The sequence below is a fragment of the Protopterus annectens genome, chromosome 16.part0 (genome assembly GCF_019279795.1).
Source record: "Protopterus annectens isolate FY-2018-M chromosome 16.part0, PAN1.0, whole genome shotgun sequence".
Taxonomy (NCBI): Eukaryota; Metazoa; Chordata; order Ceratodontiformes; family Protopteridae; genus Protopterus; species Protopterus annectens.
Window position 1 is genome coordinate 621,100,476 of NC_056750.1, and position 26,028 is coordinate 621,126,503.

The window sequence follows — 26,028 nt, forward strand, 5'->3', positions numbered from 1 at the left end:
TGTAGGGCACTTGCCAGTTCCATGTTCTCATTAGTCTGTTCCAAACAAACACAATCAGACTTTAAGATCAAATCACCAAGTAGTAGAAAAATCAAGAAAGACTTCCTTGTAAGCAAAATGCGCTACCACTAATTAAACACCAAGTATAACTTAACATAATGGTTAATCCTCTCAAAACATCTGAAGCCAAAATTCCAATCAGTACAACAAACTCACAAGTTCTCATACTGTGACTTGCCAAAAACTTATCACTTTCTGCTTGAAAGACAAGGCGAGTACTTTAATGTCCTAGAAAAACAGAGTAAAAAGAAAAATACCTACCATAATATATTTTACAGGGAACTTGTCAACCGGTAAAACACACACAAAAATAATCTAACTGCCAGATGACACTCGGACAGTACATGTCAGAGCAGGACTTACACCCATTACACCATAGCATGTTGCACGTGGGCAGCCAAATGAAGAGTATTACCATGCTATTTTGGCAGCACCCCTCGCAGAAACAAAGGCTCCTAATCACAACCCTAGCCACTCAGGGCAGTAAAGACATATCCAATGGGAGAAGATATGACATGTAAAGGAATGCTACCACTTTCTTCATATTTGTGTCATTACGTGCGCTGAAGACCCTCATTTTTGGATTTCCTCCTATAAAAAGACAAAATCTGAATGGTGGAATTGGAAATGTATTCTGCAACAGCCTCTCTTCATATAGGTAAAGCTGTTAATGGGAGTTCACTGCATGTCTGCCTGATCCTATTTCAAGGGCTCTTTTAAATAAGCAGCAACTGCAAAAAAAAAAAATTCCAGTTTCTTCCTGAAAATTACTATCTGGAGCGAAGCATAAACAAGCAGTTGGTGAAATACTTTAAAGCCCTAATAATGCTTGAGAACAAAGGTAAAACATCACTAAAAAGGAGAAAGGATCCAAAACTAGTATGTGATCAATCATCCTCAGATAATTGCCTCTCTACTTCATCATTTTCACTGCACTGCCAAAACGGCCCCATTCTTATCAGATATACTTATCACAATATGCTCTCTTTCTTCCATTTTCAAAGTTAAATAATTTCCACAATGTTTGAAAACATTGGAAACACTTTTATTCAAATCATCCAGTCCCCTTAAAAAAAAAGATTGCTTCATTGTTTAACAAAGCGAGTTTCTGGGGTACTATTTCTAACATTATGACACAATCAATGGCATAGGACCTTAGTTCACAATCTTTTTATTTATTACCGAAAATACATAAAATCATAGGTGGTTACTAGGCTAACAGCCCCACGGCCCTTACAAGCCTAGCCAAGTTCAATCCATGCTTCCAAGGGTGTCTGGTTCAAGCAGACACTAAAAATCACCACCTACTAAGCCTGTCCAAGAGGGACACACAGGTGGAACTCCCGGGGTGAATTTCTGGTTACCCAACCAATCGCCCAAATTATGCTTAAATAGGGCCAATGAGGATCTTTGTTTAACATGAACAGGAACCTTCTTCCAAAAGTGGGGCGACCTCTGTGAGACAAATCTGTCTCCAGCAAGTTCTGTTGATGTCACTTACCAGGTTAAGGTCCTTTGAGCAAGTGACCAGTGTGCCATTTGACTTGCGAATGTGCAGCACTTCCATTAAAACTGAGTCAGAGATTGCTCCATATGCAAGGTACAGGTCACCTTTGAGCAGTCTGTATGATACAGAGTAAACTGAATGATTTCAGTCTATCCACACAAGACAGATAATACAGTTGTGTACACTTACCATAAATGTAGATGTTCGAGTGTATTCACTGTTGCAGTCATTACATTTGGGTAATCTGCTGGCAGGTTGCCCTCAGTCGGCCTGAATATCAAAGTCTTGGGTCCTGCGTCGGTTGCCGTCTCCTCTTCCATGACATCAGGGGTATAAAACATGCAGCCAACGCCAATTTATTCAGTTTTTCTTGCCCCAGATGTCAGGTGCCCCCCAAATGTGGAGCAAAAAAAAAAAATGTATATACATATACATATATATATATATATATATATATATACATATATATATACATATATATACATACATATATATAAACAGCACTATATGCAAATGCATTTTAAGCAAAATAAACTTTACCTTCATCCAAAAGCAAATACACCACAAAGGCTGTACAATATAGTGAAGGAAAGAGAAGTTATAGAAAAGGGGGATGGCGGTGGGTAACCCGGACTGCAACAGTGAATACACTCGAACATCTACATTTTTGGTAAGTGTACACACAACTGTACTATGTTCTTCGTGTTTCACTGTTGCAGTCATTACATTTGGGTAGAATCCCAAAGCTATGGATGGGAGGATCGAACTAAATAGCATTAGGAGCGGCTATGAGGCCTGGCAGAACTGCAGTGGCAAAGCCTGCCCTGGATTTGGAAAAGAGAGGCAAATTATAATGCTTTGTGAAGGTATGGACAGTGCTCCAAGTAGCAGCTTCTAGAATGTCTTTGGTTGGAACTCCTCTGAGAAAGGCAGCGGTGGTGGAATGTGACCAGATTCCCTTGGGTACAGGTTTACCATGGTGCAAGTAGCAGAAATGAATGCAGTGACTTATCCACTTAGAAATAGTCTGCTTTGATATAGCCTTCCCCTCTGATCCTGAAGCAAATACCACCAGTAGTCGCTCAGATTTTCTTATAGATTTGGTCCTGTTTAAGAAGAATCTTAGTTGTCTGTTTATGTCCAATGAATGCAGAATCTGCTCCCCCTTTTTCTGCGGATTTGGGTAAAATGTAGGCACATGAATTGTTTGGTTAAGAGCCACACTGTATACCACCTTAGGCATAAAGGAAGAGTTGGTCGTAAGGGTCACCCTGTCCAGGTAAAATTTAATAAAAGGCTCCACAGCCATGAGAGCCTGTAGCTCTGAAACCCTTCTATCTGAAGTGATTGCCAAGAGGAAAGCTGTTTTCCAAGATAAAAAATTTAAATCTGCAGTAGCTGCTGGTTCAAAAGGAGGCAGGGTGAGTTTTTCCAGCACAAAGTTGAGGTCCCATGCAGGAGTTGGTGATCTTCTGGGAGGCCTTAAATTTTTGGCCCCTCTAAGATACTGTCTTAGCAGAGGATGAGAAAAGAGGGGAGGCTCCGTGTTGTAATGAGCCCAGATGGCAGAGGCATGGATTTATATTGAAGAAAAAGATATGCCCTTGTTAAGCATCTCAGTTTGTGTCTTTCGGGGTTAGGGGTCGCCACAGTGGAACTCCGGTCCACTAATGACTGGCAGCAGATTTTTACGTGCTGGCTTGCCGGGCCTAAAGCACAACCTTCAATGAAGGAACGCTCATTCACGCATGTCGCCACACAGAAGATGCTCTAACTGAGAATCGAACGGGCAATGTCTAACTAAGGCAACAATGCTACCGCAGCACCACCACCGCAGTCAAGTATTGTAAAATCTGAGGGATATTTGGTTTTGCTGTGTCCGTTCCTTGTGCTTGGTCCCAAGCACAGAATCTCTTCCATTTATCAGCATAAGATTTTCTAGTACTAGGCCTTCTGGCATCCAAAATAACATCCATCACAGATTTACTGAGAGGTGTTGTTTAAATAATTAAATGATCTGCCATGCTGCAAGGTTCAGAGTTTGAAGATGAGTGTGCAGAAAGTACAGTTTTGTACCTACCATAAATGTAGATGTCCGATAGGTATGCATCTGCAGTCCTTACATATGGGTTGTCCTGCCTCAGGCAGCCCTTCGGTCGGCCGGATTCCAAAGTCTGGGTCCGGCGTTGGCTGATGTCGCCCTTTCCCCGACGCCAGAGCGCCTGGGGTATAAAAGCGTCAGCCGACGCCATCTTCCTCAGTTTTTCTTGCCCCAGATGCCAGGTGCCCTCTAAGGAAGGCTAAATTTGGAGAGAAGCAAAATATTCCAAACATGCACAGCAATATAAAACAAATACACCATAATAGATAACCCCAGCTGGCTAGAATGAGGGATAACTACCCAAGTAATACCACAGAGGGGCAGGTGGGAGGGAAAACCTGACTGCAGATGTATACATATCGGACATCTACATTTATGGTAGGTACAAAACTGTACTATGTCCTTCAAGGATGCATCTGCAGTCTTTACATATGGGTAGAATACCATAGCCAAGCTGGCGGTGGTAGGATCTAAGAAAAGGATGGTGTAGCTAAAATGCCCTGCAGGACTGCCGTAGCAAAGCCTGCTCTGGATCTGGAATATAAGGGTAAGTTGTAATGCTTGGAAAATGTATGCACAGAGCTCCATGTAGCAGCTTCTAAAATGTCCTTGGTAGCCACCCCTCTTAAGAAGGCTGTGGAGGTGGCTGTAGCTCTGGTGGAATGAGGTCTAATGTTAGCTGGCACATTTTTGCCATGAAAGGAGTAGCAGAATCGAATGCAATTCCTTATCCATTTTGAAATTGTCTGTTTGGAAATTGGTTTTCCTTCTTTACCAGCAGCATATGCTACAAACAGCTGGTCAGTTTTTCTGTAAGTCTTAGTTCTGTCCAAGTAGTAGCGCAACTGTCTGTGAATGTCTAGGGTATACAGAATTTTCTCCCCCTTGTTTTGTGGATTTGGAAAGAAGGTAGGCAGGTGAATAGCTTGGTTTAATGAGACCCTGGATACCACCTTTGGCATGAATGAAGGATTGGTTCTCAAAGAAACTCTGTCCTGATGAAAAATAAGAAATGGTTGTACTGCCATGAGGGCCTGCAATTCAGATACTCTTCTTGCTGAGGCTATGGCCAGAAGGAAGGCAGTCTTCCAAGACAGGAACTGTAGTTCTGAAGATGCTGCTGGTTCAAAGGGAGGCAGAGTTAACTTTTCCAAGATGAAGTTAAGGTCCCATGTAGGCACTGGTGGTTTCCTTGGAGGATTGATGTTTTTAATTCCTCTTAGAAACTGCCTTAGGAGAGGATGAGAGAAGACAGGTGGATCAGTACTGTATTCTGCTGAAATTGCTGAAGCATGAATTTTTATGGAAGAGTAAGAAAGGCCACTGTGGAGCATTTCTGCCAAGTATTCCAGTATATGTGCCATGCTCATCACTGTCGCATCTAGGCCCTTTGCGGTGCTCCAAGTGTGGAATCTTTTCCATTTTGCTGAATATGCCTTTCTTGTGGAAGGCCTGCGAGCTTCCATGATATCCTTCACTCTCTTGGATAGCTTTTCCTGGTGAGGAGTCAAGGTATTCTCCAGGCTGTCAGCTGCAGGGTTTTCAGGCTGGAGTGCAGAGTTTTATAATTGTGCTGTGCCAGAAGAAGTGACTATTGTGGTAGAGGCCACGGTTTCGTGCGTGACATGCTCCTTAACAGTGGGTACCAGTGCTGTCTTGGCCAGTCCGGAGCTATCAGAATCACGTTTGGCTGCTCTGTCCTGATTTTCAGTAAGACCTTGGCCATTAATGGAAGAGGTGGGAATGCATACACTGTTAGAGTATTCCAGCTGAAAGAGAGGGCGTCCACTTTCCATGCTTGTGGGTGGTATGTCCTTGAGCAGAATTTCTTCAGCTGATGGTTGTGATGGGAGGCAAAAAGATCCATGTCCGGCCTCCCCCATGATTGTGTTATCTGAAGGAAGATGTCTGGGTGCAGCATCCATTCGTGTGGATCCATGATATTTCTGCTTAGGCTGTCCGCCAGTATATTGTCTTTTCCTGGCACAAACTGGGATTGCAGCTCTATATTGAGTTTTAGGGAAAGTTCCCAAAGATTCATTGCCAGCCTGCAAAGAGGGTAGGAATGGGTACCTCCTTGCTTGTTTATGTACCACATAACTGTGGTATTGTCTGTCCTTATTAGCAGGTGGCCTTGATGCAGAAAGTGTTTGAAGGCCTCGATTGCATGTATCACTGCCAGCATTTCCTTTTGGTTTATATGCATGCGCAATTCTTTCTGTGACCATAGCCCTTGGGTGCATCTGCCCTCCATGTGTGCTCCCCATCCATGGTCTGAAGCGTCCGATGTAATGGTTTGGCTGGTTATTGGTTTGCTGAATGGCAGATCCCTGTTTGAGTGGCTTGCTTGAGCCCACCACCGAAATTCCTTTTGAAGGCATGGAATGAGTGGTATCAAAGCTTCTAGGCTGTGACTGTGCTGAGACCATAAACTCCTTAGGTACCATTGTAGTTTCCTCATATGCAGCCTTGCTTGTGGAATCAGAAGAATGCACAATGCCATGTAACCCAGGGCCTGCAGGATTTTCCTTGCAGTCAGCTGAGTTTGTTTTGTCAGATTTTTGAAGTAATCCGGTAGTTGTCTTTGTTTTTCTTCTGTGAGAAAAGCCATTTGGGTGGTTGTAGCTAGTTCCGCACCCAGAAAAGTTATTCTTTGGGATGGAACAAGTCTTGATTTGTGAATGTTGACTGTGTATCCCAAGGCCTGAAGTAGGCGGATGGCATAATTCAAGTGTTTTACCAAAGTTTGTTGGTTGTCCGCTTGTATAAGGCAGTTGTCCAGACATGGGTATATTTGAATCCCCTGAAGTCTGCAGTGTGCAATTACTGATGCCAGGCATTTTGTGAATACTCTGGGCGCAGTAGATAAGCCAAAGGGCAATGCTGAGAATTGATAATGCTCTGAACCTGCAAGAAATCTGAGGTGTCTTCTGCAACTTTGTCTGATAGGGACATGCAGGTATGCCTCCTTGAGGTCTAGAGTTACCAGCCAAGACCCCTTGCCCAGCATGGGAAGGAGTTGCTGTAGGGTCAGCATTTTGAATTTTGGCACAATGAGATAAGTATTCAGTGTGGACAAGTCGAGAATAGGCCTCCATTGTTTTTCTTTTCTTGGGACAAGGAATAGTCTGGAATAAAATCCTTGGCCTTGTTCTGTGAGAGGAACCTTTTCTATAGCTTTCATTTGCAATAGGTTGGCAATTTGTTTTAAAGCCTCTGCCCTTTGATTCGATGGCAGGTTTGGCATGCCTTTTCTTTTTGGTAATGTATGAAAATGGAACCTGTATCCTTTGTCTGTTATTTGCAGTGTCCATTTGTCCCTTGTAATACTGTGCCAATTTCTTGAGAATAAAGATAGCTTTCCGCCCAAAGGTGCTTCCAATTGAGCCCTGGTCGGCGGGGTCAAGGTGAAGTCATGGAGTCTGTCCTTGTGCAGCAGTTGTAGGTCCTGCACTACCTCTCTGGTTAGGAGGCTGCCATTGACGTCCTCTGTAGGAGCCTCTAGCTTGCCCTCTACCTCTGGCACGCCTGTTCTTGCCTCTTTGAAATCTCTCAGTGTCTGGAAAGGACCAATTCTTAGAAGGTCAATTTCTGCTGAATCTTGGTGGTTGGACCTGGAGGAAATCTTTGACTGTTTGTGCAGATTTAACCTTTTCCTCAAATTTCTTCAAGACCTCCTGAGCAGTGGAGCCAAATAACTTTTGTTTTTCCAGTGGCGCATCCAGAAGCTTTGCTTTAACATGATCTGGCAGAGTTTGTTCCTTCAGCCAAGCATGCCTACGTATGACTGCACCTGTCATTGCTGACCTACATGAAGCTTCCAATGCATCATAACCACACTGCAAGAAATGGTTGCTAACCTGTTGTGAGTTATGTACCAGATCCTGAAGTGACTTGCGATCTAGGGTTCAGGTGAAGACAGTTTTTTATGCAATTCATCTAACAAATACTCTTGGTACTGTATCATATGGAATTGACAATTTAATGCCCTCATAGAAAGAGTGGAAGAAGTATACACTTTTTTACCTCATCTCTCTAAAGCCCTGGACTCCCTTTCAGAGGGGAGTGGATTCTTAGTAGTGGCAGTTGCAACCCCTTTAGGGCCCTGGGAAATGGTTTCTGGGTCCGCAGAATGGGCCTTGTAAAGGAAATGATGCGAGTCCGGGACCCTGTAGTACCTATCGGGTTTGACAGGAGCCGGAGGAAGGGAGTCAGGGGTAATGCTAGACTCAGAATACACATCATCAATGACATTTAAAACAGGAGGAATAGCCAAAGGTCTATGCTGAGGCAAATGCAAAAAAGTCCTTAATCTCTTCCTGGAATCGGAGAATTCCTGACCCTGCCATTGGAAATGCTCTCTCATGGAGTGAATGGTATCCCCAAAGGACAGCTCTTCAGGAGGGAGGCAGAGGGAATAGATTCCTCTGCATCAGAATCCTTGTAGGCCGTGAAGGCCTCTTCCTGGTAGTCTGATAGAGCAGAGCCATCTGAGGCCTCATCAGAGGATTGGGGATCAGTGGGGTCAACCCTGGGCCTTTTGTCTGGAGGAGGTTGAGAGCCCCTGTCCGGATGAGGCTGAGAGCCCCTAATTAAGGAAATAAGGTCCTCAGCTAAACTTAAAATCTGTGAACCTGTAGTGGATCCCTGAGGAATAGCCTTGGGAGGCAGAGCTTTTGGCTGTTTAACAGCTTTAGCCCTAGTGAATGCTTTTATGGACATGGATGCAGGAGGCCTGGCTGTTCCACATGCTGGCGTAGTTTTGTCTAGGGGAATGGTGTCGGATGTTTCCTGAACACCGGTTTCTGAGGGAAATTCTATAACCGACTCAGAAGAGGCCTCCGGGGCCGAGGTTGTCGGTTGTGCGGGTTCCACTGTCGGAAGTACCAAGGACTCTGTTTCAGCCGAGACCGAGACACTCGCGGTAGGCCTAGGCGTGGTTTCAGCCGAAACCATGGTCCGCGTGTGTCGGTCCTTGTCCTTCTGTTTTTTGGTTAAATGAGAAGTCGGAGTCTCCGACGGCATATTATAACAGTAACTAGCCCCAAATAATTCCTCTGCAAACTCCGCCCGACGCCTAAGACTGCGTCGACTGAAGGAGGCACAGGCAGTGCAGGCCGAGACGTCGTGGTCTGGGCCTAGGCAGGGGAGGCAGTAAGAATGGAAATCCTTATGAGGTATTTGTTTCCCACAAGTTAAGCAATTATTAACTTTAAGCGTTTGATCTGACATCGGCTGAGGCAAGAAAGAGTCCCCAACGGGGTACTTAGCTTTTGAAGTCTTCGGTAGCTGAAGTTACAGGAGCTGGCCGACCGGCACTTGCAAACTGCTTCTGCTTCGGGCACCACGCGGCAAGAAAGACTGGGGAAGATGGCGTCGGCTGACGCTTTTATACCCCAGCCGCTCTGACGTCGGGGAAAGGGCGACATCAGCCGACGCCGGACCCAGACTTTGGAATCAGGCCGACCGAAGGGCTGCCTGAGGCAGGACAACCCATATGTAAGGACTGCAGATGCATCCTTGAAGGACATTTTGATTGTTCAGCTGAGACAGTAGATGAGGTATTTGAGGCAAGTATCAAGAAGGGAGTTGAGACATAGTCCTTAGAATTTGGTACCAGTGCTGGCGAGGCCAGTCCGGAGCAATTAGGATCATTTTTGGTTTTCCTGTCTGACTTTTAGTAAGACCTTGGAGAGAAGAGGCAGAGGGGGAAAGGCACAGACTGATAGGTTTGTCCAAATGAAGGATAGGGCGTCCACTTTCCATGCTTGTCTGTGATAAGTCCTTGTGCAAAATTAGTCCAGTTGATAATTTTGGGGATAAGTAAATAGATCTGTGTCTGGGTTCCCCCATTTCTGTGTTACCATGCTGAAGATTTGTGGGTCCAGTTTCCACTTGTGTGGGTCCATACGATTTCTGCTTAGGTTGTCTGCCAGAGTGTTTTGCTTTCCTGGCAGGAATTGAACTTGAAGATGTACTTGGTAAGTCAAAGCTGTGTTCCACAATGCCATGGCTAGTCTGCAAAGGGGGTAGGAATGTGTACCGCCCTGCTTGTTTATGTACCACGTAACCGTGGTGTTGTCCGTCTTTATCAGTAGTTGTCCTGGATGAACTAAGTCCTTGAAGGCTGTCAGAGCATTCTGAACAGCTAACATCTCTTTCTGGTTGATATGCAGATGCATTTGTTTTGGGCTCCATATGCCCTGAATGCATCTCCCTCCAGGTGCCCCCCCCCCTGCATAATCTGATGCATCTGTTGTTAAGGTTTGGCTGTTGACTCCATAAACTTTTTAAGTAACACTGAAGTTTCCTCATATGCAGTCTTGCATATGGAATTAGTAGAATGCAGGATGCCATGAACCCCAAAGCCTGCAGAATTTGTCTTGCAGATAACTGGGTTTTTGTTGCCATCTGTTTGAAGTATGCTGTCAGTTGCCTTTGTCTGGCATAATGTAAGCCATCTGGGCAGTTGTATTCAAGCTTGCACCCAGGAATGTAATTATTTGAGAGGGTACCATTTGGTATTTCTTTTTGTTTATTGTGTACCCTAAGCATGTTAGAAACCTTTTTACAAATGCCAGATGTTGAAGAAGAATGTCCTTGTTTTCTGCTTAAATGAGACAGTCATCCAAGTAAGGATAAATTTGTATGCTTCTTTGTCTGCAAAATGCAATTACTGGTGCCAGGCACTTTGTAAAGACCATGGGCACAGTAGGTAAGCCATAGGGCAGTGCAGAGAATTGGTAATGCAAAAAAACCTGCCTTGCAGCAGAGGTATCTTCTGCATGATTCCCTTATTGGGATATGCAGGTATGTGTCTTAAGTCTAGAGTCACTAACCAAGCATTCCTGCCCAGCATAAGCAGCAGCTGATGCAAAGTCAGCATTATGAATTTTGGAATGTCCAGGTACGTTTTCAAAATCGATAAGTCCAGTATTGGACGCCAGGCATCGTCTTTTCTGGGTACCAGGAAAAGTCTTGAATAAAAACCTTGTCCTTTTTCTTGTTCTGGTACTGGTTGAATAGCCCCCATATCCATGAGGCACGTAACTTGTTTCTGAGCCTCTGCTACTGATTTTGTGGCAGATCTGGCCAACCATTTGGAATTGGCAAAGTATGGAAATGAAATCTGTACCCCTGGGATACTATGTTTAATACCCATTTGTCGTGGGTAATTAACTGACAATTTTGAGCATAAAGTGCTAATTTCCCCCCCAAGGGGGCTGCCAAAAGATAAGTGCTTGGTGAAGGTAGAGGGAAGTCATTGAGACTGCTTACGGTAGGGTTGTGCTTTGTTTCCTCCAGATTTGGAGGTGGAGGCACCCCATTGTTTTGACCTGTAAGAACCCTGTGATTGGTATCTAGAGCCTTTTGAGTGCCTGGATTTGCCTTGAGAGGCTCTGTTGGACACAGGAAAGGACCAATTTGTAGTAGGCCAGTGCCTACTGAACCTGGGTGGCTGCACTTGTAAGAAGTCTTTTACAGTTTGCATAGATTTAGCTTTGTCTTCCATTTTCTTTAAAACCTCTTCTGCTTTATTACCAAAAAGAGTATCATGCTGTAAAGGGGCATCCAACAATTTAGCTTTAACTTGATCAGGCAGATTTTTGCTCCTTGAGCCAGACTTGCCTTCTAATCACAGATCCAGTAACTGCGGCCCTGCAAGAGGCCTCCAAGGAATCAAAACCACATTGCAAAGTATGCTTTCCAACCTGTTCTGCAGCATGCAATAATTCCTGTAATTCTTTATTTTCCACACAATCAGAAATCAACATAATTTTCTGTTTCAATAAGCCCATAACATACTGTTGATATTTAAGCATATGACACTTGCAGTTTAAGGCCCTAATTGCCATGGTTGCAGACGTATAACCCTTCTTTCCCCATCTATCCAGCGCTCTGGAATCTCTATCAGAGGGGGGTAAGATTTATGGCTGTAGAGGCCTTTACACCTTTGGGACCCTGTGAGATAGTCGCTGGATCAGCAGCAGGATTTTTGAATAGAAATTTGTGTGAGTCAGGAACCCTGTAATATCTGTCTGGCTTACTAGGAGCTGGAGATAGGGAATCAGGAGCCATGCTTGATTCAGAAAACACATCAACAATGTCTAATACAGGAGATATTGCCAAAGGCCTATGCTGAGGAAGGAGGAGGAAATCCCTAAGCCTCTTTTTTGATTCAGAGAAATCCTATCCCAATGAAAATGTTCCCTTAAAGAATGCAAGGTTTCTCCAAAAGAATAATCCTCAGGAGGAGATGCAGATGGGATGGATTCTTCTGCATCTGAATCCTCATAGGGTGGAATAGAAAATTCCTGATCAATAGAGGAATCAGAAGAAATGGAAACCTGATCTGAAGATTCATAATCAGTGTCTTGCCTAGGCCTCTTAGCAGGGGGGGTTGGGAACCCCTGATCAAGGTAATTAAGTCCTCAGCCATTTTGATCATCTGTTTTTTAGACATAGGGGTCTGTGCATGTGGCTCATGCATCATTTGTTTTAGACTTAGATGTTTTTGATCTTGTGTTTGAAGCTGACATCGGTTTTATATTAAAATGTTGAGGCCTGAAAACACCCTCAAAAGCCGGTGCCTGCTCAGCGGCTCAGGACCCATCCAACGGAGAGACATCCACGGGTTCAATACTCTGAGAATCTCGCAGCATACCGGACTCTGCTTGGATCTCAGTAGTGGCCTGCAACTCAAAAGTAGCAGGTATCAGGGGCTGCAAAAGCACCTCACTGAGTACCGGCAAACCGGCGACTGGCTTAGGAGAAGCTTCATCTTCGGTTTTGGACCTCAACGGTCTGTCTCTGTCTTTTTCTTTGCGTTTTTTGTGAACTCCGGTAGTCTGATTGCTAACAGACGACATTTCAGGGTAATTAAATCTGGATCCAAAATATGCTGAAGCAAAAATATACTGACTCTTAATAGTGCATTGGTTAAATCTAGCACAGAACCGACAGCAAGACACGTAATGATCTGGGCCTAGGCAAGGAATACAGTACAAATGAAAATCCTTATGAGGTATTTGCTTCCCACAAGTAATGCAATTAACTTTTACTGACATCAGTAAGGAGCAAGAAAAAGTTTCCCCAACGGGGTACTTAGCTTTATTTGAAGACTTCGGTTCTGAAACTCGAATGCAAAAATTTCAGGAGTCGGCTGACCGGCACTTGCAAATTGGTTCTGCGTCAGGCACCGCGTGGCAAGAAAGACTGAATAAAATGTTGTCGGCTGCATGTTTTATATCCCTGACGACCTGACATCATGGAAGATGGGACAGCAACCAATGCAGGACCCAAGACTTTGATATTCAGGCCGACTGAGGGCAACCTGCCAGCAGATTACCCAAATGTAATGACTGCAACAGTGAAACACGAAGAACATCTTGAAGACCCCAAATTTTCCTTGTAAGGGACCTTTGTGGTCTCTCCAGTTGCTGCAGGTGTTTGGAAAGGAACATACTAAAGGGAGATTTAAACTCTATTAATGGCCTTATGAGAGAAGAGTACAGGGGGTAATAACCACTTTTTTCTGGACACAATGCCCTTACTTATGAGATGAGCAACATAAAATGCCTGCCCTTCTTATCTCTATGGAGACATGGTGATTGAAGTTAAGGTTGCTGTCAACCTGTGTGACCAGATCTGTCACCACTGACTGTGTGCTTAGTATTGCTATTGATGTGGTAGTCTGCAGGAACATTACCCTTGCCAAAGGAGGAGATGATGCATTTTTTGCATTAAGACCATGACTTTGATACCAGTCACTAGTCTGTGTAAGACCTTCTTTCAGGATGTTGGCATCACTAGGGGTTTCAATGATCGCTTCCATTTTGTAGTCATCAGCAAGGTTGGTCAGAACAGTCCTTTAGTTTTAGCCTGTACTTTGGAGTAGTAGATTCCGAACAGTAGGGGGGGTCCCAAAACCAATCCTTGTGGAACACCACTGGTTAAGGGTCTGTTGGAGGATGTGAGGTCCCCTGGTTTGACGGTATAAGTTTTTTCGGTGAGCCATTTTGCAACCCACCTGACAATATATGGGTTGATACCCAAATGGGTGAGTTTATTAATGATTTTTGGGTGGGGAATTGTGTCAAAAGCCTTGGTTAAGTCTAGGTAAGCAGTATGCACAGACTTGCCCTTGTCTAGGGCTTTGGTAACTGTCTCGAAAAAGTCCACCAAGTTTAACAGGCATGATCTCCATTTGACAAAGCCAAATTTGGAGATTTCCTATCTTTGTTAATAAGGTACATGATGACTCGCTCCATGGCCTTGCAGGCAACGCTGGTTAGGCTAATGGGCCTATAGTTTCCAGGGTCCATGGATGCACCCCCTTTGTGTAAAGGGATGATGGTAGCAGTTTTCCATTCTGCTAGGATGAAGCCAGTGCTTAGGCTGTAATTGAAAAGCGTGACAAATAGTGATGCTAATTCCTATTTTAACCAGTGTAGAACACAGCCCAGGATGTTGTCTTGTCCCATAAAGGCTGTTTCTGGCCTTGGAGACAGGATTTAAGACCTGCTCTTTGGAGATACTAGGTGGGGGACAAGTGTTAGGGATGCTTTGGGGTATATGTGGGGAGGACAGTGGAGTGAAGTTTTCACTGCACCTGTCAGCCAGCAGGTTTGCTATATCCATATGTTCTGTATATGCAGTACCATTAACTATGAGTTCAGCACAAATCTGGGCTTTATCTTTGAGGTTACATATGTAACTAAAAAACCCCTTGTAATTATCGTTAGTTAGGGAAGCTAATTTGGATTTGTAGTTAGCTCTGGATAACTTCACTAGGAGTCTTATTTGCTTGTTTAAGTTGAGGAGGGAGCATTTCCAGTTCTGAGACCGTTCCTTCCCACTCTTAGCAACTTCTTTCTCCGATTGTATAGCCTATTAATGGCAGTTGTTCACCAGCCAGGTTTGTTTTTCCTTGAAGATCTTGCTTTGGTTCTACAGTAAACTCTTGGTTAACAGGAACTCAAGCAATCGGCACTCTCAAGCAACCAGGAAAAAAGAAATGCAGAATAATTTTCATGTGTTGCACTTTGTTTTCCTCCTGCAGAAATAAGAAGTTATGTACCTACCATAACGTTCCATGTTAGTTGTCTTCTTCTCGCCTTCTTTCTTGCTGGATGGGTTCGGAGCCGATCCTCGGCTCCAACTCGGCCAATACTAAAGCTCTAGACCTAATTCCACCGGCTCGAGGCTCCCCTATATCCCACAATGCTAGGCGGTAACTACTCAGATCTCGTTTGATAGCTAAACCAAGCAGTTCTGGTCTCCACAATATGGAGAAAAAAGAACCCACCTCTATATAAACCTGAATGTAAGCTACCACAAACATAAAAGGGGGAATAGAGGTGGTAGAACATGTGGAAAGGAGAACTCCAAAGGAAGATCCCAAAATTTCCTATCAGTCTGTCCAGGCTAGGGGGAAGGAGGGTGGGACGCAAGAAAGAAGGCGAGAAGACAACTAACATGGAACGTTATGGTAGGTACATAACTTCTTAATGTTAAGTTGTCAATCTCGCCTTCATTCTTGCTGGATGGGACCGCGTCCCTAGCACCTTATTCCGGGTGGCCTATCGGAACAGACTCTTGAGAACAGTGGAACCAAAGTTGGCACGGTTTCTGGAGGCCATATCCAATTTGTAATGTAAAATGAAGGTATGAGGAGAAGCCCAAGTGGCTGCTGCACAAATGGAATTTACTGGCAGCCTGTCCTGAAGGGTTACAGATGTAGCTAATGCCCTAGTTGAATGAGCTCTAGGTCTTGAAGGCAGTTTTTGATGTCTGATTTCATAGATGAAGGTAATTATAGAGGTAAGCCATCTTGAAAGGGACACTTTAGTAACTGGAAGGCCCAATTTCCCTTCCGCATAAGACAGGAAAAGCTGATCAGATTTCCTGAACTGTTTAGTCCTGTCTAAATAATATCTAAGTTGGCGGTGAACATCTAGAAAATGTAACTTTTGTTCTGACCTGTTGGAATAGTCAGGGAAGAAGACGGGGAGATCAATCATTTGGTTCAGGTATGTCTCAGAGGAAACCTTAGGTAAGAAGGATGGATTAGTCCAGAGGGACACCCTATCTTTGTGGAAAACTAAGTAAGGAGGACGACTGCACAGAGCATGAAGTTCAGATACCCTTTCTAGCTGAAGTTATGGCTACTAGAAAAAGTGCTTTCCATGAGAGCAACTTAAGAGGGCATGAAGCCGCTGGTTCGAAGGGGAGGAGAATCAAGGATGCCAGGACCAAATTCAAGTCCCACTGAGGTGGGGGATCTTTGTTTGGGGGCTTGAGCAGAAAAACACCTCTTAAAAAGGCTTTGCAGAGCTTATGGGACAAGATACTGGAGTCTGAGACACCTACATGAAAATTAGATATAGCAGCTAGTTGTACTCTAATGGTAGATGAAGAAGAGCCTAAATGAAAGAGCTCTGCCAGAAAGTCTAGGATAAACTGGAAGACTGGATAGGTGCAGTGAAGGGGTCTATATTTTTTGATGCTGCCCAGAAGGAAAAACGTTTCCACTTACTATTATAAATCTTCCTGGTAGAAGATTTGTGAGAGGCTATCAGGATGTTTCGGACCGAATGAAAGATTAAGGGAAGCCTGGCAAGGGTTGGAATCGGAGAAACCACGCTGTGAGGTTGAGAGAATGAAGGGAGTGGTGCAGCTGGCCCGACTGGTGGGTCAACAGATCTGGCACCGGGTCCAGATGCAAAGGCTGCTCCAACAGGTAATGATGGAGGAACGGAAACCATATCTGTCGAGGCCAGTAAGGGGCAATAAGGATCATTGTAACTCTCAAGGCGATAGCTTTCTGAATTAATTAAGGTATCAGTGGAAAAGGGGGGAAAGCATACAGAAGTCCCCGGGGCCAATCGTGGACTAGAGTGTCTCTGGTGGGATGGCCTGGTAACGGGAAGAGAGTGAAGAAGTCGTGACACTTGCTGTTTTGGGGAGTAGCAAAAAGATCGCAGCAAGGCTGGCCCCATCTTTGGAAGACTTCTTCCAGCACTGATTTCTTTAGAGACCACTCGTGGGGCATGAGAATGGCTCTGCTCAACTTGTCCGCAATCATGTTGGACTTCCCGGGAATGTGCGTTGCTATCAGAAAACGCTGAGAAGAAATCGCCCACTGCCAAAGTCTGAGTGCCTCTCGACATAAGGGGTAGGATCTGGTTCCACCCTGTTTGTTGATGTACTACACTACGGACATGTTGTCTGTCTGAATTGCAATAGTCCCTGTGGGAAGAGAGTCCTGAAGGGCTTACAACGCTAAAAGCACTGCTCTCATCTCTAAGACATTTATGTGCAAGTGGCACTCGAAAGGTTGCCACGTGCCCTGGACTGTCCTGCCCTGATAATGCCCCCCCCCCCCACCCGATCAGGGAGGCGTCCGTTGTCGCCGTGGCGACTGGGGGGGGGGAATGAAAGGTCTGCCCTGGAGAACTTGAGGTGATGTGATCCACCAAGACAGGTGATTCTTGCATGATTGAGTTATTAGTATGATGTGAGACATCGGGAGCTGTTGGAAGGACCATTGAGTAAACAGCATCCATTGGAGGATCCTCATGTGGAAACGAGCTAAGGGGAGAAGGGTGATAGTAGCTGCCATGAGTCCTAATACCTTCAAGACTACCCTGGCTTTGACCTTGTTGCATTGTAATAGAAGGTAAACTTGTTTGCGGATATCTAACACTCTCTGCTCTGTAAGTCTGGCGGAAAGATTGAGTGTGTCTAAGGTGGCGCCTATAAAGGTAATAGATTGACAAGGCGAGAAGGCAGATTTTTCAAAATTTATTGAAATGCCTAGAGCTTGGCAAGTTTGGATGGTGAAGTCTCTGGATAGAAGCAGATGATGTCTGGTGGTGGCGGTAAGGAGCCAGTCATCTAAATATGGAAAAACCTGGAATCCTTGACATCTCAAGTGAGCCGTGACCACTGTCATGCATTTGGTAAACACTCTGGGGGCTGTAGTGAGACCAAAGGGCAGGGCTCTGAACTGGTAGTGACTGGCTCCCAGTCCGAAGTGGAGAAACCTCCTGGAGCGTCTGTGCATTTTGATATGGTAGTACGCATCCTGAAGGTCTATCGAGCACATCCAATTCTCCTGACTCAAGAAGGGTAGAATGGACTGTAGCGTGACCATCCGGAATTTTGTTTTTTTGATATAATTGTTTAACTTGCTGAGATCCAGTATAGGTCTCCAGTCCCCTGTTTTTTTTGGTACCAAAAAGAATTTGGAGAAGATTCTGGCTCCTTACTGGTCTGCTGGGACTGGTTGGATAGCTCTTTTTGACAGCAGCTTTGATATTTCTAGTGCTGCTTGTTCCCTTAGACTGGGTGGAATATCTGGAAGGGATCCTTTGGGTTGGGATGGGATGTGAATAAAGGGAATTTTGTAACCCTCGGATATGACTGACTGTACCCATTTGTCTTGGGTGAGGGAAAGCCAGGCTTTTGGGTACAGTGATAATCTTCCCCCGACTGTCTCCGAAGGTGGACAGCCGGGCAGCTCCTCAGGGATGCTGAAAGGGTTTATCAGAGAAAGTTTCTCTGCTACCCTGGTTTTGCAGTCCTCCTCTGCCCCTAGGGCGGCGTCTATTGTTATTCCCCCCTCTGCCTCTAGAGGGGAATCGACCTTGTGCGTCAGATGAGACTCCCTGAGGTTTACGGAAACACATTTTTCCTCCCCTCTGACCTTTTGGATAAGGTCTAGAAGGGGTAGAAAAACGGACTCCCACGGCAGAGAGAGTCTTACCTTCCACTTCGCACCTAGTCAATGTATCCTTCACCTGAGGACCAAACAATGTTGAGCCATCAAAGGGGGAATTGGTGAAGGACACCTTGAAAGGTTCCGCAAAATTGCAAAGCTGCATCCAGGTGTGACGTCGTAAAGCTACACATGTGCCTGCGGCCCTACTCGCCCCATCAGCAGCATATGAGATAAGCCGCATGGAGGAGTTAACAATCGAATTCAGGGTTGCCAACTGGGAGTTCATTTTATCTTGGAACCCCTCAGCTGTTGGATCCTGTATAGCCTCACCCATATCCTTGAGCAAATCTCTCTGGAGATGGGTTAAGTGACACAAGTAGTTCAGCGACCGCATTGAAAAGGTCGCTGATGAAAACATCCGCTTACCGTACCTGTCCATGGTCCTAGACTCCTTATTAGGAGGATGGACAGGTACCGAAGGATCGGCTAACTCCTTCTTAGTGGCTGCGGCCACCACCATGGCATCAACAGAGACACCTTTGGATAGAAACTCTTTCTCCTTAGGGGCAGTAATAAATTTTGACGGCCTCCTTGGGGTAGGTTCCACTGACTCAGGGGCCGTCCAAGCCTTCCTTGCCAGCACTTCCATAAGGGGGTCAAAGGGAGGGGACACCCAGGAGGTGGAAGGGCGAGAGCCAAATGCCTCAAGGTAAACTGACTCGTCCTCTGAAGGGTTAAGGGCGGGCCAGTTCCCCCTCTGTTTCAGGATTTCAAGGATGTCAGCAAAGGAGACATCCTCAGAGGGGGACCGAGGGGAACCTTCAGATTCCTCCAAGTCAGTGTCAGAGGTGATAGACTCAGGGGAGTCAATGTGCTTCCTCTTGCACTGTCTCTTCCGAGGGGGTTCTCCTACCGGATCAGGAGAGGCCTCGGAAGAGGAGGAAATTCCCAATGGGGAAACCTGAGGAGCTGGCTCTCTGCGGTCTGATACAAGGGGATGGGTAGAAATCACCGCAGGCACTGAAGAGGGAGGAGCTGACGGAGCCAACTATGGGGTAGACACTGGGTCTAGCACGTTCCGCATGACTTCAAAGGCGCCCCTATCAGCCAAGGCCGGAGGTCCCCGCTCCGAGGAGACAAGGACCCCCCCGGCACCAACAGGGACGGCTCCGAGGCCGATGCTGGAGCCGAACTCACCAGCGCCGACGCTCCGAGGGGGAGAAAGGGGTCGGACAAGGGTCCGATGCCACTCGCCCCCTCAAAGCAGACGAGGGAAGCTCTGCCCCGAGATCCCTCCAATGAGGAAATCGGAGCAGACGACTGAGCCGAAAGGGAAGGTATCAGCTCTGAAGCACCAACAGCCATGGCTCCGATGAGCCCCGGCTCCGAACTCAAAGGAGTCGGAGGAGGAATAAAATCAGGGATGGAAATAGCCGCTGACTGTTGAGTAGGGCTATGCAGCATTTGGGCCAGTGCCTCAGACTTGAGAAGTCTACTCACCACCCTTTGTAAATCATGGTCGGACAGCCTGGAGGACCGAGAGGAATGAGACCTATGGCTCCGCTCCGACAGAAGAGGGGATCCCGGAGCCGAATGGATGGAGCCAATGGAAGGGGACCTAGACCTCTTCTTTGAAAGTGGCTCCGATAAGCCTATCGGAGCCAACTAAGTCTTGTCAACCTCGGCTCCAGCCGGAGCCGAGGTAACGGTATGAGATTTGGAAACATCGGCTCCAGACGGAGCCGATGTCAAAGCCGTTTTAATGCTTCCAGGGGACGGCTCTGAAACTGGAGCCAACAGTCTGAAAGTCTTAGAAGGCTTCCCCGATGCAGACTGGGTCGGGGGGCCTTCAGGCTTTAACAAGCCACGGAGAATCAATGTATTTTTGCATTCCTGCAGGACTCTAGGGCTGAATGCATGGCACACAGCACATGAGTCCTGCAGGTGCAAAGGTCCCAGGCAATATACACAAGAAGTGTGACCGTCTGTCAGAGACATTTTCTGACAGCATGAATCACACTTTTTGAAGCCTGAGACCTTGGAGTCTTTAGACATCCTAAAAAGCTGAGTGAAGAAAAACACAAACACAACACACAGACACACCCTTAACCAAAATAAAAATCCAGTCACACTGAAGGACTAGGGAAAGGAGAGGGAGACAGCCAAAGGCCTAAAAGTTAAAAAGGGAATAAAAAGGGAATTCTAACACAAGAGGGGACCCGATTTAAACTAATGGAATACTTTAAATAAAAACTAAACTAAATGGAAAAAATAGGGGTTGAAATTGAAGTTTTTAAACAAGAAAACTTACTAACCTGCCAGAGCCGGTAGAAGAAGCACCTCGTCAGCTAAGCGGCAAACGAGATCTGAGTAGTTACCGCCTAGAATTGTGGGATATAGGGGAGCCTCGAGCCAGTGGAATTAGCTCTCGAGCTTTAGTATTGGCCGAGTCGGAGAGGAGGATCGGCTCTGAACCCATCCAGCAAGAATGAAGGCAAGATTGACAACTTAACATCATATGTTACGTTTTTAGAGTTTGAGTTTTAAAAAGGAAGATGGCAGCAAATTCCCTATCTCCCCAGCCTGAGAACAAGTCAAACCAAACAAATAGTATAGGGTACAGTTTTGTTCAGGCCTATTTTCAATAGTAACTCTCAAGCAACCAGAAACTACAGTTATCTGGCATCTAATTCCCATGGGTGCCAGTTAACAGAGTTGGGTACTGCACAGTCAATACAATTGTGCAGATGCTCATATAAAGCATTGCTGTATAACTCGGTATAGGTGTCCGTTCAATGGGGGGCAAGGGCTATGAAGCTATTTATGCTGTCAAATAAGAGTTTGTAACTGGCCTTGGAGAAGTTTAGTCTAGTTGTTGCTAAAGGGCGGGGGGGTGTCTTCTGTTATAGTTACTTCTAGTGAGACTGATTTGTGGTCATATCTCACCAGGGATGGCCACACACTGGGGGTGGTATAGCGGTCCCCCTTGTTGGCGAGTACCAGAGCCAGGATGTTTGAGCCCCTTGTCAGCTGGACCAGGGCACTGGAGTTACCAAAGTCCAGGAACCTTTGGCCAAGTGAATTAGAACGTGTACAATTTACCCAGTCAATGGATGGGTAATTAAAGTCAGCCAAAACCAGGGTGTTTGGTTGTTTCATGACTGATTTGAGTAGATCCAAGTAGTTTGATTAGATGCCCTGATTCACGGGGGGGATATCTTATAGCTGGCAATGACTTGAAGAGGGGTCTCACCTACAGTCAATTGCACCTGAAGTAATTCAAGGGAATCATGCTGTTTAACCAATCTAGAGATGTATTTATCTTTAATGAATATTGATACACCACCTCCTTTAATTCTCACTCCTTCAGTTTGCATTCTGAATGTTTGGAAGGCAATGCGACCTGGTACAGCTGGGGTGCTCTAAGCAATTTTAAACCAGGTCTCAGTGGCTGCACAAATGTCAGCATCTTCCAAGGTTAGGACTGCTTCCATTGAGTGCAGCTTCTAGTTTAGACTCCTAGCATTTAGCAGCATAACCTTGAGGTATTTTTAGAGGGTATTTTTCAGTCAGGAATTTTTTTTCTTGTGACACTGCCTATAAAAGGCATTATGGGGTGGCAAGAGCCTTAGTAAATTAAATCTCAGGAGTGACAGATAAGACTATCTCTGGTAAAGCATCGAGTTCTATCAACCATGTCACTGCAGGCTGAAAGATACTGGGTCCCCTTTGAATGACACCAAAAACTAAGCCAATTGTTGAAGTCAATCCTTTGTTGTTTGTACTGTGGTATCATCCTAGGTGAAGGTAAAATGCTGCTTAAGGCTAAGGACATACCAGCTGGAGCACATAATCAGAGAGCTCAGTCACGTCTCTCATAGTCCAGTGAGGTACGTTCTCAAGTCAGTCACACCAACATGGACTATGTTGGAGTCATAACAGTGCTTGTTGATGAGAGACTTAAGTGTGTGTGTGATGTGGTAGATCCTGACACCTGACAATGACATTTTCCTTATCCAACCCGGTGAGAGGGACATCTGTGTGTCTCACAACTGAGTCGACTATGACAAAGATGTTTCTTTTTGTGTTATGCCTTTGGGATTTGACTGCTGAGCCACTGGTGTGTGATATATTGTGTGTACTGAACTATGTTCTGCAAAGGATGTATTATGTGAATCACGCTTGTGTTTGGGAGACCCTCTGATGTTTTGGCAAGCTTCTAGTAAGGACCTTCGCATATGTAGGTTTATGTGCTGTTTGTCTGGTATGTACAGAAGTTGTGGTGTGCATGCTGACAACCTGCGTAGTACAAGATAAAATGACTGGTCAGAGAGACAGCCTACACTCTAGGTTCTTGATATAGATGCAACTTTCACATAACGAATTTGTGTGGACTACAAGTGGGTTGTCAGTGTACGAGAGGCAATTGCTACATTGCCTCAGGATGCCCATGTTGACTAGGCTAGCTGGAGAAACTGTGGATAACTGTCCATCCATAATGCTAGATACATTGGTGTGGTCAGAAAACAAGGAAAGGACAGGAAGGACCAGGTAAAATAGAGGACAGGAGAAGTGGACAAAAAACATGAAGGGCTAGTGGGTAAGATCTGTGTTGGTACCTCAGGAGCTTCGCTGAATGTATCACCTGTCAGTGAGGAACAATCGCAAGAAATCACCAATGGCGCACCGGCAGAGTACTAAGGGAAAATTTGCAGGCAGAAGTGTTTGAGTCTATAACCACAACGGTGCCCACCACTGCTTGGCAGTGAGCGATATGCAAACCTGTGCAAATGCAGTGCTTATGTCGCAAACAAGAAAAAAAAAAAAACGATTTAAACAAATTAACCAATAAAAAAGCTAAAAAGTGAGTCCTGTTTCAGCAATCTTCAATAAGATGAGTTATAACTGCACACTCCTACCACTAAGTTGCAGGGGAACCCTCTCCAACAAAAAGATGACCTGGTGTAGTGCTCAAGTTATACAATTAGATTCAGTAGGTCTGTATCTAGCCTATGCAACAATTTCAGCAAAAAAAAAAAAAAAAAAAAAAAGTTTAAATAAAACTAAGTTATGTACTTACCATAACGCTTCATCTGAGTTGTTGCTTTCCATTTGTCTTCAACCTGAGGGACTCTGATCCGGCACAGATCCGACTTGGCCACATACTCCACCATTGGATCCAAACTCCAAGCTCCTCCCCTACCCATAATGCCGGTCTCCCTCCTCCCATCAGATCAAGATTGTTGCAGAAGAGCAGCAACCCAACCTAGACAATATGTCTATCAACCTGGCACAACACACAAAAGGCTTATCAAAGGGAAGGCTAGCCAGGATAGCAGGACTATGATTCTTCTAGTTGGTTGACTACAAAACTCACACAAGGCAGGGGCAAGGAAGGAGGGATGGTTGAAGACAAATGGAAGGCAACAACTCAGATGGAACATTGTGGTAAGTACATAACTTATCTAAAGTTGTTGCCTTCATTTGATCTTCAACCTGAATACTAGGGAGGTCCTCATGGAAAGATGTACCGAAGCAATGCTGAGCCAAAGGATGCCCTGCCCCTGGAAAGAAAGTCCAATTTACAATGGGAGATAAATATGTGCGATGAGGCCCAGGTAACTGCAAAACAGATATCATCTAACGAAACCCTGGACAAAAAAGCCACCGAAGTAGAAGACCTAGTGGAATGTGCCCCAATGTATCCTGGTACAGATGACCCTTTGGCTCGATAGGCCAACAAAATGCATTCAGAAATCCATTGAGCATTAGTCACTTTAAAAACAGGCTTTCCCAAGAAAGGTTTGGAGAAGTAAACAAAAAGTTGATCAGACTTGCAAAAGGATTTTGTTCTATGCAAACAAACGCAGCTGCCTGTGAACATCAAGCAAGTGCAATTTGTACGCTCCCTTATTTTGGAAATTTGGAAATAAAACTGGTAAATTGATGACTTGGTTAATATTAGACTTTTTATCCTACCTTCGGTAGAAAGAAGGATTAGTACTCAGGGATACCCTATCTTTATTGAAGATCATATAAAGGGGCTTGACAGATTAGGCTTGAATTTCAGAAACCCTCTTGGCTGAGGTAACTGCTACCAAAAAGGCCGTTTTCCATGACAAAGTGCAAATCAACCGTGGCCGCTGGTTCAAAAGGAGAAGAAACCAAGTTCTGCAGCACAAAAGTAAGATCCCAAGGGGGCATTGAGTCCTTAACCGAAGGCCTAAGTAGAAAGGTATCTTTCAAAAAGGCCTTACAAAGTTTAGAAGAAACCAATGAAGCTGAATTTTTGCCTTGTGAAAGTTAGAAATCGCTGCCAGTTGTACATTAACCATAAAGAAACTAATGCCATGGTTAAAAATGTCTGCCAAAAATTCCAAAATGGCCGAAACTTACGCTGTGAAATGATCCAAATCATGCTGAGATGACCAGACTGAGACAGACTGAGATACTGAGTCAGTGCAAATGTACTGCATCCAAGGCATTTAACAGACTGAGCTACTGAGTCAGTGCCAAATGTATGATCCAAATCATGTTGAAAAAAAAACAGACTGAGAAATGCTTTCATTTACTCGAATAAACCTTCCTGGTAGAAGATTTGTGAGCTGCTACCAAGATCTTCTTAACAGGGGAAAAATGCTCGGGAGTCCTAACTATCATGGGAATCGAAGCAGCCATGCTGTGAGCTTCAGGCTGGCTAAGTCTGGATGAGGAATACCCTGAGGGATGTGTAATCAGATCCGGAACAGGATCTAGCATCCAAGAACACATTACATGAGACCACAGAGTGGGGAAACAAACTTGAAGAGGCCAGAAAGTGGCAATGAGGATCACTGAGCTCCCCAGCTGTTGGGCTTTCTGAATGAACTTGGGAATTTGAGAGCACGGAGGATAAGCATACAGTAGACCAGAGGGCCAAGCATGAACTAGAGAGTTTCTGGGGAACTCCCTGAACTTCACATGGCAGGAGAGGTGAAGAGATCTCAGAAAGGCTGACCCCACTTTAGAAAGATCTTTTCTGCTACTAAAGGATTCAAAGACCACTCATAAGGCATCAGGAAGAGACCTGCTGAACCTGTCTGCCAGTATGTTGGACCTCACCAGAATATGCATTGCCACCAGAAAACAGCTGGTGGAGAATGTCTTCTCCCACAATTTCATGGCTTCGTGACAAAGGGGTTAAGATCTGCCCCCCCCCCACTTGTTGATATACCAGACTAATGACATATTGTCCATCTGTATGGCAATACTCCCCAGAGGAAGAAAGCTTGCAATGCCAAAAGCAGCGCCCTCATCTCCAGGACACTGATACGCATTATTGGTCTCCAGAGAGGACCATGTGCCTTGGACCATCCTTCTCATGCAATGCCCCACCCCCACTCGAGCAGGGTGGCGTCCGTGGTCACTGTGATCATGGGGGAGGAAGAACAAATGGCTGATCCTGAACGAGGTCCTGGGATTGGAGCCACCAAAGAAGGGAGTCCCTGCACACAGCAGATAGTCAAAAAGGATGTGACAAGGGAAGGTCCAGCAAAGGCCAATGAATGGCTAAGGTCCACTGCAGAACCCTAATATGGAGGCATGCAATTGGAAAGAAAAGTTGTGTAAGAACTTACCATAACCATAGATGTCCTT

General features: G+C 45.2%; 1 protein-coding gene across 1 annotated transcript in view; it reads right to left on the bottom strand.

The window, feature by feature from the left end:
* GOLGA2 (golgin A2) overlaps positions 1-26,028 on the bottom strand; it is a 1,989,954-nt gene that overhangs the window by 813,988 nt on the left and 1,149,938 nt on the right. Inside the window, exon 20 of the mRNA XM_044058153.1 lies at positions 9-35. Coding sequence (XP_043914088.1) covers positions 9-35 — 27 coding nt within the window. The remainder of the gene's footprint in view (positions 1-8; positions 36-26,028) is intronic.